The 13,226-nt window shown below is 35.5% G+C and overlaps 1 protein-coding gene across 2 annotated transcripts in view; it reads right to left on the bottom strand.

Moving 5' to 3' along the window:
• Positions 1 to 1,947: 1,947 nt before the first annotated feature.
• LOC124788127 (syntaxin-8) overlaps positions 1,948 to 13,226 on the bottom strand; it is a 66,445-nt gene continuing 55,166 nt past the window's right edge. Inside the window, exons 7-8 of one of the 2 annotated variants that reach the window (XM_047255266.1) lie at positions 12,624 to 12,758; positions 1,948 to 2,239 (exon numbers count right to left, since the gene is read on the bottom strand). In XM_047255266.1, the coding sequence (XP_047111222.1) occupies positions 12,700 to 12,758 (59 nt within the window). In that variant the 3' untranslated portion in view covers positions 1,948 to 2,239; positions 12,624 to 12,699. The remainder of the gene's footprint in view (positions 2,240 to 12,623; positions 12,759 to 13,226) is intronic. The other variant, XM_047255265.1, reaches the window with a different exon arrangement.

Here is a 13,226-nt window from a genome sequence, read left to right as displayed (position 1 = left end):
TTGAAAATTCGATTTTTTTTTTAAATTTTTGGCATCATATTTCAAACGCTCGATGGAGGAGGGCGGGGCAGGGCGGGATTGGGGGAGGGGGGGGGGGGGGGGGCCACTATCTAGTAATGCCCAGGTGCGGAAATATCGTAAATCCGGGGCTGATGCGGAGAGCAGTATTAGTTACAGTGGGGAAGTGTGCAATCTCCACATGACCCATGTTTACTTTTAGTGATTTTGCTGTTTCCTCTTCGTTTACTGCTTCCTCGTCAAATGAAAACAAATCGGACTTCTGTGGCTGGGAGCTATCAAGTGAATTAAAATACATTCACATAATGGCAGAAGGCTAAAATATGTTATTAGTTTAAGATTTTATTTTATTTCCACCTTTCTGACAGTCAAGCATTAATCATCTTGCAGAACAATGAAGTTATTTTTATCAGTTTGATAAAGAAAAAAATTTTTTTTTCCCCCACTGAGGCAGTCAATGTATTTGAAACGAAGTGTTTAATTCCACACTATTGGCTAGTTTCAACTGCTCGCTGCATTTCAAGGGTACGTATTCATCTTATAGCATGTATGGCATTATGCCATAATAAAGAACCAAATATGAGGCAATACAGTACTGAAAACCACACTGAAAAGCTTAATATTAGGTCGAGGCATACTTCATTGGGAATCTGGACATACGAATGTGAACTTTAAGTATGCAATTTAAATGTGCACTTTTTAGTATGGTTCATGAAATTACGATGCTCTTGGAGTATCCTCTGATGTCTTGTTTCTTTTATGGCATAATGTAAGATCTTTTAATGTTTTACATGTACAAACATACGAGCTTCCAGCATCGTCGTAGCTGCGCAAGCGTAATGGTGCCTGTTATCTGGCGCTCTCTCGCAACTACTGAAACAAACCGGTTTCTAACATGTCGTGGGAAAATATTGCAACTGGCGGTTTGAAAAGTGTTACTTTAAAGTAAATTTATTTTTATGCAAGTTGGACTACGTGCGAGAATGTAGATGAATTTCTTAAATCACAGAATGTTTGACTCTCAATTTAAATCAACTCTTTGGTGACAAGCCATTTAGAGTAATTTTGTGCCCAGAGGATCAGACATCTGTGTCGTTATTATGAGCAAATTGTTGTTGTACTGTGGGGAGCACTCTCTCACCTCTGGCAACTAATTTATTTGTGGAAAACTTCGAGGACAAGTCACTACACTCGGCTAAAAATTTTGCTGGCACATTTGTGTGATATATCCTAAAGTGTAAAACACGCAAAAAAGATCAACATTATATATGAAAGCTTAGCTTCTCTTGCAGTATGTGATAGGTTTGCTTTTCTAGTAGCAACACTACATCTATTAATTTAAAACATTAACTTTTCCAGTTTGTGTATTTGCACTACATAACAGTGATGTTGCTATTGGCTGAGTACATCACGTGCCCTATGGTCTGAATATCTGCTGTCATCGGCTGGCGAGATCACTTGACATGAGTTATGACTGGCTTCCAAAAGTGCATCGAAATCTCGATTTCAATGGTTCCGAAAGTAACATATGGTGTTTGGTAGAATTCGAATTTATACTTTCATAATACGAAAATATGCAGTGTATATGTTGCTGCCAATCAAAGATCTTTCCAAAACACCTTTTTCTCCCCCTGAGTTTCGTTTTCTAAAGTGCCGGGAAATTCTACACCCATGTATAAAAACATAACCACTCAAGGGATTGATATGTTTTACAATTTCGACAGAAAATATAATGTCATTTAACATGGAAAAAGTGTGTTTTCACCTGGGAGAAACTGTATTTTTAACCGGGAAATCTGGGAAAAATTCGGGAATTTTTTTTCCTTGTCCGTGTGTACACCATGCTGCAGAATGGCATCCTTGACTAGAGTAATGTGCCTGTAAGATCATTTGAGAATAGTATTTCTCTATACAGAGCAGAGACACAAATAATAAAACTACTTTTTATTGCTCACAGCCACTCTTCATAACTACAAAGTAATGATAAAAAGTTTAAAAGTATGTACTGAGGCACATTGTCCCCTATCTTAATGAAGTAATGATTGATTAAGTATAAGTATGTTTAAAAACAAAGTATTTGCTTTACTACATCACTGCAATGAAGTTACAATAAAAAATAGGAGTGGTATCTGATTTATAAACTTTTAACAACACTGTAATAAAAAAAAATCTAAATTATGCAATTTGTTGGTCCACTTGACACAGCATGAGAGTCCAATCACTGAAATAGAGATAATAAAAACATTAATAGGAAACAGATGTAATGATGCAAATACAAACATTATAAAAATGCTCTAGTAATACACAAGAGGAAAAAGGGTGAGAAACTATACTGATATTTCGGTCAATGCTATAATAAATGTATAAACCAGCAAACTTAACTCCTCTATACTTTTCATTCAGAAGAAACTTCCTCCAGTTTACGGATTATTTTAAGGAATATTCAGCTAATGTTACCAAAATTTAAGAAGTTGTAAGTATGGGGATAATCCAGGAAGTAACGGCCATATGGAATTAATAAATTAAAGAAAAACATCTTAATAACAAATACGTGTAACTTCCAAATTGGAAGCTTATGTTGTTTCTCTAAATCAGTGTTTCTCAAACACTTTTGGCAGTGGAAGTCCTTTGAAACATTAGGTCTTTTACGGAGCCCTAAAATAAGCAAAACCTGGTTTTATGTTCATTCTTTAATTACAACCATTTAATGAAAATCATACAGAAACAGGTACACTATACACTACTGACTACAACAACAACAACATACAAAACACAAAATAACACTGTATGCAATCCCACTGTAACTTGATAAAATTGTTTTCATTTAATGGCAGGTATGAAGTAATTTTATATTTTTGACCAACTGTGTAACGTCAGGTTTGACAGAAGAGAGTTGAAGAGATATGTCAGGTCCAGCATCCAGTCTATTGCAGTATTTTGCCTTGTTAACTGTATATGCTGAGAATCCTGTTTCACACATGTATGTTGTTGATAACATGGGAAGAACAGACAGAACCTGTGTGGTAAGCTTTGGATATTCATCATGAACCCTGCACCAAAGATAACTAAGTAACATTATTTTGAACAATGATTCCATGAATCTGATGTCATTTCTAAAAAGAATTCATTTCTGAACCCATGAAATCATTCTCAGTTTTGTGTTCTGCTCTTCAAGAAAATACACCTCAAAAGATGCCCACATATTGTGAAGAACTTGTGCCAATTCTTCACGCATTTCTTTTGGTAATGCTTTTGTCTCATTAACAAACACATTTCATGTTAAAAAGCTTTTTAGTTGTTTTTCTTGCCAATACAAACAACATAAAAATCTAATTTTTTAAATCTAATTTTCTTAAGGTGGTTAGTTTGTTATTAGTATTGAAAACTGTTGTACGTTTTCCTTCTGAAGATAGATTTCATTCATTTTCCACATATATCTGCCAAAAAAGCCATTCTGAATACTCCAAGTCACATCGCTCAAACGGTCTTTTAATTGGAAAGAAATGTCACTCACAAAAGCTTGTAATTTGGCTCTTAATTTGAACCATCTTCTTCTAAACATTTCACCTCGAGATAACCATCTAGCCTTGGTGCGGAGCAGTAGTTTTTGCGTTTGCTCCCATAATCTTCACACAATGCGGAAAACAACTGCCATTGAAGACAACATGATTTAACATTATTGATTATTTTTACTGCTTCATCAAGAACCAGTTTTAGAGTTGATGGCATCTTCTTTATCACAAGTGCTTGTCTATGCAGGATACAATGGCTGGAACTACAGTTTGGTACTTTAATTTTTATTAGCGTTACTGCTCTTGCTGTTTTACTACTCATTCCTCTGCCCCATGTGTACATATATCGATACAATCGTTCCAAAAGATATGGTTTATTTTTTTAAATAAAATTGTTAATCATAATCAAAATTTCTCTTCTAAAGTGTTAATTGGCAGCAATGTGTGCGTAAGCAAGTTTTCTTTGAGCGAATGCTTATACGGATACCGTACAATTATCTGCAAGATGGTAAGTCCAGCAACATATGTCGATTCATGCATTTGCAAGACGAATTTGTTGTGTTGAAGGTAACCTATTAGTTCTGTTTAATGTAGCTTGTGAGATAGTTAATTTAGTGTGAAAAATGTCATTCAAAAAGGGTACTGTAGAAAGATGTTTTACAGATTTTTCATCAAGTATACAGGGTGTTACAAAAAGGTACGGCCAAACTTTCAGGAAACATTCCTCACACACAAAGAAAGAAAATATGTTATGTGGACACGTGTTCAGAAACGCTTACTTTCCATGTTAGAGCTCATTTTATTACTTCTCTTCAAATCACATTAATCAAGGAATGGAAACACACAGCAACAGAACGTACCAGAATGACTTCAAACACTTTGTTACAGGAAATGTTCAAAATGTCCTCCGTTAGCGAGGATACATGCATCCACCCTCCGTCGCATGGAATCTCTGATGCGCTGATGCAGCCCTGGAGAATGGCGTATTGTATCACAGCCATCCACAATACGAGCACAAAGAGTCTCTACATTTGGTACCGGGGTTGCGTAGACAAGAGCTTTCAAATGCCCCCATAAATGAAAGTCAAGAGGGTTGACGTCAGGAGAGCGTGGATGCCATGGAATTGGATCGCCTCTACCAATCCATCGGTCACCGAATCTGTTGTTGAGACGCGTACAAACACTTCGACTGAAATGTGCAGGACCTCCATCGTGCATGAACCACATGTTGCGTCGTACTTGTAAAGGCACATGTTCTAGCAGCACAGGTAGAGTATCACGTATGAAATCATGATAACGTGCTCCATTGAGCGTAGGTGGAAGAACGAAACGAAAATGAGCTCTAACATGGAAATTAAGCATTTCCGGACACATGTCCACATAACATCTTTTCTTTATTTGTGTGTGAGGAATGTTTCCTGAAAGTTTGGCCGTACCTTTTTGTAACACCCTGTATATTGTGTTAAGTCAGCCACACACAGTTTTATTAAATTTTCAGCAATCCTGTGTGGTTCTTCCACTTGAGCAATGTGATAGTTGAACAAATATGATGCCTCCGTGGCTTTTTCACTCAGTTTGGGTTGCATACTTAACAGTTTCTTGACATCTTAATAATTGTTTTTTCTTACATATAAAAAATTTTTCATTCTTGTCTTTGCAATGGGTCAGTATAGTTTTTCAAATGTCAGCACATCTTAGCAGGTACCATGGAAGTATTTCAAAGTAGGTTGCTATGTAACATCCAGAGCAGTGAGCCATAAGACTTGACAAACTCGAAATTGATGTAACTTTTGTCATACTTTCTTTGTTTCACCTTCAGTAAGTCGTTTGTAACAGGACTACCTCAAAGAACCCATTAAGCCTCAACTACACATATAAAATATTGTAAAACATTTTAATATTGCAATTTGATGCTAATTACACAGCGTTTAGTAAGGAAGTTCTCATTAGAATCCAAACAGAAAGCTCATGACATCAGATCCAAGTAAACTTAACATCCAGACTCTGTAATTGGTGGGAATGTGTGGGGTTTTTTTTTTTTTTTTTTTTTTTTTTTTTTTTTTTTTTTTTTTTTTTTTTTTTTTTGCCACTGAAGCCACTAACTAGCCAAATCCTTTAATGACTACCAATGTTAACTATAATTTATATTTGTCCCATTTCTGTTTGCATTGTATGCATTATTTAATCAAAGTTTGCAGTGTAATAGATCAACAAAGTAAAATATGTGCAACATTGTTTGTAATTAGAGAGAAATTATGCAGTACCTTTATTATACATGTAAACATATACTGATTTTCAGCCCTAGCAATCATTTTGAACTATGAGGCCACTATTAAATAACAGCATATTTAATTCGTAACTCCATATTATGTTAGGAAAATGACACAACTTATATTTTGCTTATAAATTAATGAAATGTAATCTGCATTGTTCATTCCCGTGTATTATCTTGTTTCAGACTTCTAAACAGTTTATTTCTCAAACTACCTATACATACAAGTACTCATCAGGAAATAACGTACCTAAGTTACGATGTGTATTAATTTTCTACAGTAATTTTGTAAATTTGCATCTTAAACAATTCTATTGACTGTTATTAAACATATAAATAGATGTGCAACAGTGCTGTCATTATGCAGACTGTAGCCAATTTTCAGAGAGTCAAGATGTAGTCAGTTTGAAATGCCAACTGTTCATTGCTGCATGCCAGCTAAACAGTAATAAAAAAATCTATTGCAACTCCTGAACTTTTAATGGTGATTTCCAAAATGTGGTAAGATCGTCACAATTTCTTACAGCAAAGCAGATATGAAGATCTAAAAGCTGAGTATCAGATTCTATTGCCTAGTTTACATCACCCAAGAACTTTACTGACATTTTGATTCTTATCAGTTTCAGTCCCAATTTTCAGTACAAGCATATCGTGTTCTGTACCTGGTGGAGGATTGTCTTTTATTATTCATTTTGGTGAGACTACTCAATAAGATTTGAAAGTGAACATTACTATTTAGCAGTTTCAAATAATTATATTTACTCCAATTCCCAGCAGTAATGTTACACTTTAGATATCTTACTGCTTGAAACCATGGAGCATGAAGTCATTACATCAACACCTTGAATCTCACAGTCTTGATGAGAAATCTTTGAAGTTGATGCTGAGCTTCCAGGCAAATTACCTTTGAATTCTGGAGGCAGGATTTTATTGCAGTGCCTTAAGCCAACACTCCATTCTATCTTTTAAAATCAACAGTTTAATTTTACAATATGAGTTTAATTTTACAATATGAATAATATCACCACAAGACACTGAATTTTACAACTGCAGTGAATAACAAACACAAATCAAATATGCTGCAATCCAAGAGCAGTGACCAGATTTGTTGAGCTGAAATGGGACTTTGCATTACAACCACAAAACTGAAATAGGAATTAGACTCTGAGCTGCATGGTGTGGGTGTATATAGCACCAAGCAATGAAGCATAGCAGTCGAATTGATGTTACTCTTTGAGGTGTTTATGGAGGGGGGTGGGGACAAATCTCATATCAGAGTAAACTGTTGTCCGTCCATTAGGCCTGCTGTTTACTGAGTTATTCGACTCCGAAACATTTTCTGCCTAGGGATGCTTCTGAGATTCATAAAGGCAGAAACTCCAAGGAACAGGGTCCACACTGTAGCATACACAATCAAAAATCCCGTCTAAATTGATCAATCAAATGTCTTGTTCCAGCAGCAGTGTGAAGGAACACAATACCATCAAAAAAATTCCACGTTTGTGGTTTTGGATTCACTTTAGATTTCTTAGGTTGTGATAATATTGGTCTCCACTGATTGGAGTGACTTTTGAAACAATTTGTTCTAGAAACTCATTTCCCTTTACAGCCACATCTGTGTTTTGTGTTGGTCACTCAGTTGTCAAAGAAGCCATCAGGATCAAATTTTTTTGTAGGCAAAATATTTGGACACAATTTTGAGATGCGCAGAAATGTGTAATTCATCTTAGTTTACAGCTCTACTTTGCAACATTTTATTTAGTCACTTGATTACTCAAATCACCTGTGGTGAGTGCTGGACATCCAGGTTGAATGTCATTATGACTATGTGTTCATGCATTGTTCAACATTTCATACAGTTTGCATGCATTTATTTCATTCATTACTGTGTGACAATACACTTTCTTTAGTTGATGGTACTTTTCTGTAGGGAATTTGCATACCCTTTTAAGTAATCACAGAAAGCAGAACAACAACTTGTTTCAACTTGCACTCGTATAAAATTGATACAAGGTTTTGAGGAAACCATTCAACCTCACACAGAATCCCGAAATCAATCTGCACAACAAAAATGCATAAAATGTCATTTATTTCCTGGATTAACTTCAAAATAACAACAGGTACATTTAGCAATATCACTAACTACCTGATATTACAGCCACAACTAGTCTTATGTCTCTGATTATTACTTTCAGTGCCATAATAACAGTGTTTCTGTATTTATCACTGCTCCATAATGCTTGTTTCACAAGCAAATTTTCACATTCCCCCAATATTTATATTGGGGGAATTTATTTGCATCTGCATCACTGCCATAGCGGAAACAAAAATTTCTCTCAAACATTCATAAATAAACCAAAATGAATATATATTCATGACAGAAAGAGGGGAGTGTCCACTTACCAACTGCAGCAAAAATATCTGCTGAATTGGGCTGACAAACATGAAAGCGTATTATACATGTACTGAATTTCTATCTTTGGGGAGTTTTCAAACACTTCCTTCATCAAGAGAAAGAGGCACACAGGAAATAGTAAAAGAAAGCTGTGACACCATGACATGTTCAATATCCTTGTAACAGTGATCCATGGATGAATAAAAAAATAACTAAACAGCACATTTCTACCAAATGTCTAATTTGTCTTTTATTAAACACAAGTGGGCAGTTATCCTAATGCCACACTAACTCTCAAAGTGGTTAACATTATATTAATAGGGTATCTAATTCAGACTGTAACTGTCCCTATTTTGCAATCAAACTGATTTTTAAGATCACCAAAAGAAAGCAAATCTATTCTGACCTGAAATTGGTTACTGAGTAGAGACTGCTAGGTAATTTGCACTAACAGTTTATAGTTTTGATCTATGTGTCACAAAACTATGGGTATTAATACATTCTAAAGCAGGACAAATTAGTGCCTGTAAGTGATGATAATTTGTTTAAAAATAAAATGTACTGGCAGTTACAACAAAGAATTTTCATTAATCATTTTTCACTAATTAATTAATTAATTATTCTTCTTCTTTTGTTGCAGTACTGGCTTACACTCATTAACTTAAATGCTGGTTTGCTCCTAATGTGAAGTAGTAGACCCATATCTAATCCACAGTAACAAATTGGTACTCCAGTTTGGATCATTTCTCCTAACTGAGGAAAATGCAAATGCACACAACATGGCTCAACACTGGGCTGATAGTGTCTAACTTTCTGTGTTTTATAAAATTGTCTGGGTGTTTTTGTTAACTGTATGTTTTATATAGTGTTATACCTTATTTGTCATACTATATTAATATACATATGAGGTGTTTTTATAAAATACTGGGACTGATACTGTCACAGTATTAAGTATGCACATGCCAAAGATGAGCAATCAATAGCTGTGAAGTGTGGATCAGTTTGCTGTGGTCTTCATTTGTGCATGAGCTGTTATTTTGTTTTGCTGGAAACATGATATGTGTGATAACAGAGCAATGAATGGTTGTGTAGTTTCACATGAAACTTATCTTTTACTAAAAGATGTGTATAGAAAAAAAAACTGTTTATCATGATGTGAGGTTTTAGCAGTTCACGCATTTTCAAGATGGCCGAGAGGACACTGCAGATGATTCACACCCAGGACACCATTCAACATCATGGAAATATTGGCAAAATACATAATCTGATTCAATCTGACCATCGGTTGAGTATCTGATCGACTGCTGAAACTGCAGGAATCAACTAATAATGGGTAAGGCAAGTTTTACATAAACAATTTAAAATGAGAAAGTGTGTAAAAAACTGGTGCTGAAAATTCTCAAGACCAAACAAAAAAGAGCTTGTGAAAATGTCTGTACTGACACTTTGAATACCACTGAAAATTATTCCGATTTCTTGGAAGGAGTGACAACATGTGATGAACCCTAGTTTTTCACTTGTAATCCAGAAACTAAGTGCCAACCCATGCACTGGAAGGGTCCAACCTAAAATCGAAATACAAAGTGATGATTATTGTTTTTTCAATAGTCATAAAAATGTGTATCTTCACCGAGTTCCTTGAGGTCAAAACTGTTAATCAACACTGCTACCTTGAGGTTCTTGTTCAACTCCATGAGGAAAAAAAAGGAATGAGTCAAACTGTGGAAGAACAAGTTGTGGGTTCTGGATCACGACAACACAGTGGCTAGTGCTACACTGTCTGTTAAGAGGTTTCTAGTTAAGTACAGCAGCCCACTGTTAGACTACCCATCTTATTCACCTGCCCTAACACCATGTCACTTTTAATAAGTTCCCCAAGGTCAAATTTGCATTAAAAGGAACAGGATTTCAGACCACTGAAGCAACATGCGTCATTAAGGAGCTCATAAAGGAAGACTTCCATCGTTGTTTCCATCAATGGAAAATTCGCATGGAGTGCTTTAGGACTAAGGGAGGAGATTATATTGAGGGTGACACTAATTAAAAACATATGTTATTGAAATAAAATGATCTACAGCAGCAGGTTCTTTATTTTATAGCCACACATATTGAACTTTTATATGCTTCTGACATGAAATAAATAACAGCATTCTAGTTTCTTTAAAAGTATTTTCACATGCATGACAAAGTTCTGGAAGCTATTTGCACTTGTCGAGTGCGTGTAAACAGGTTGATACGATCACAAAAATCATTTGTGACAAAGCTGTACTGCTGCACGTTAGACTTCCCTGGAACGTAGACTTAAATATACATTTCGGAGGAGATTTAGAATAAAATTTGTTCAATAGTTATCAGTTATACACAAGAATATTAGATTTTAATGTCTCACCTATGATGAGGTCACAGAGACAGAGTAAGAGCTCAGATAAGACAATACTGATGCAGGGAATTAACCATAGTCTCGTCAGAGAAACACTCATAGTGTCTTAACAATGCACCACCTTTCTCAGTGTCAACGGCAGTAATTTTTTATTGTTGCAATAGTTCTGTCCACCTCTGTAACTGAACAATCAGCACAGCTGCCAGCCAGGCAGAGGATCCGGGTACAATTCCCAGTACCAACGGAGATTTTTACTTGGTGGGAGGACTGGAACAGAGTGCACTTAGCTTTGTGTTGCCAACTGAGGAACTACTTGACTGAGCAGCAGCAGCTCAGGTCACAAACATTGACAACGGCCAGGAGAGCAGTGAGCTGACCCCGTGCCTCTCCATACAGGATCCAAAAAAGTACAGGAATCTACATTTATTTATTTATTTTTTTATTTTGCTGGTTACTGTTCATTGTTATTTATTTTTTGCTAGTTACTTTTCACTGTCTTCTTAATAACTGTTATCTGCACCTCAAATGTTCCTGTTGTCTTATCATTCTTCTTTAATTTTTCCCCCTTAGTTGAGATGGCTTATTACATTGATGTGTACTTTACCATCAAATGAAGATCACTATTAGAGTTTTAATACCTACTGGTTTCTGCTTCATTGTATACTTCTAATAAAGATGAGCAGTAGTACCCATTGTGAGATGCTGTCACAAGTTTCAACAATGTGTGACTATTAGAATAGCAAAGAGATTTATATTGAATTCAGTCAATGACAGCCGCAGTGTAGTAATCAGTGTTCACAAGTGATACAATTGTGATTTGAAAGTGTATTTGAATTTAAATCAGTGCCCTCAGCGATGTCCTTGGTAATGACAGAATCCTTTGCCTCATTTTGGTACAATCTTTTGCTGAGTCAGTGAATTCAGATGTGGGAACCTCTCTTGAATACAGAAATCTCATCATCATACAACATTTTGGGGGACATAAAGGTGATTAAACTGGATGTCTGTTGCACCTACCAATCTTGGGATTGGAATGGCACCAATCTCTAAGATCTTAGATGATGTTCCATCTTAAGGTGATTTAAAATCAATAAGTACCATGCCATGTAATCAGAAAGAGGAGACCTGATCTTTATAATCCTTTCAACAATGACTAAGAGATTTAACAAAGTCATGTCAACATTTATATTTGTCATCATAATTTATGACAAAAAGTGGATGTATCAATGTAACTGAGAGGCAAGATGGTAGCTATGCCTATGCAGTCTCACTGACAGTGCTTGTCCAACAAGTGTAGAAACCAAGGAATCCAGGAAAAAGAATGGTGTGTACTTTTTCCTCTGAATTTGAAGACCTCACCTCAATCCCACTTAAACAATGTACCTTACTTGCTATAGATTAGTATCCTTATTGTGTGGTCATTCAGTTTTCAGATGATTCCACAACAGCAGTCAAATGTAGGTTTGTGTGGCATATATTATCACAATAATCTACCTGCTCATAGAACAACCAACACATAAGCATTTCTTGAGGTGCCTAGAATCCAGACACTCCCATGTTCACACTATAACCTAGATTTTGCTCCATATGATTTCTTCCTTGCCCCAAAAGTGTGATAAACCATTAGTGGGTTTCACTTCAAGACAATCTACATTTGTCCATGATACATTTCTGAATTACTTTGTACAGGAACTGCATCTTGAAATATTTCACATGTTGCTTTGGTGATAACACTGCTGCATACATAGCTAAGTAGACTATTTGCAGAAAATATAAAAGTTTATTTTTGAAAAGATCACATTATTTTCTGAAAACTTTCGAAGTGATTCTCCTACAGTGCTTTTTACCTTCTGTTTATAAACTCCATATGCTGTAATTTCGTTCCTAATGTAAGCACGTTCACAATTTTCCTGTTCTCCTTTTTCAGTAGAGCTTATTTTCATCCCCCTGCTTCCCCTACAGAAGTGTCACCTCATAAGCCACAGACAACACTACATAACCAAAGGGTCTCATATAAACAAATTTTCAGCAAAAAATCACACTTACACCATCTCTTGTACAAATTTCCACATCAGCCTTCGAGTTCTGTTTACAACCATCCTTTCAAGTTTATACACCAGCACTATGCAACAGCGACTGCCACTATTGCTATGAACAACAACACAATGACTATCCAGTAACCTGAAAAAAAAAAAAAAATCAACCAAGACAATATTGTGATACTTTTTAAAAATGAATGCTCACGTCTTAGACACTTCTATAATGTGTGGTACATACACTATCATTTATAGAATAATGCATTGTATAAGAATAGAATGAACATTTAAGTGTCTTAACATTTCAAAAGCATCAACATTGTATAGACTGAAATATCAGAACGACATGGGACGTGATTTTGAACTTCTACAACTTAAAGTTCTAGCCTTCTATAAATTAAACCTTATTTAGATGTTCAGGTACAAATCGTGAAGAAAGCAAGTTAAAGATTGCCACATGGGACAACAATGTAAACATGGTTGAGAACTTTTACCAAACATTAAGAAAGGTAAGCAGACAATTAGCCTTCATTAAAAGGTATATCTTTGTTTTCAAGTAGCAGTCTTCCTTAATAAATAATAATAATAATAATAATAGCTTGTATATTATATT

Source organism: Schistocerca piceifrons, chromosome 3 (genome assembly GCF_021461385.2).
Source record: "Schistocerca piceifrons isolate TAMUIC-IGC-003096 chromosome 3, iqSchPice1.1, whole genome shotgun sequence".
NCBI lineage: Eukaryota > Metazoa > Arthropoda > Insecta > Orthoptera > Acrididae > Schistocerca > Schistocerca piceifrons.
The sequence above is the reverse complement of the archived record's forward strand: the minus strand, read 5'-3'. Positions and strand labels throughout refer to the sequence as shown.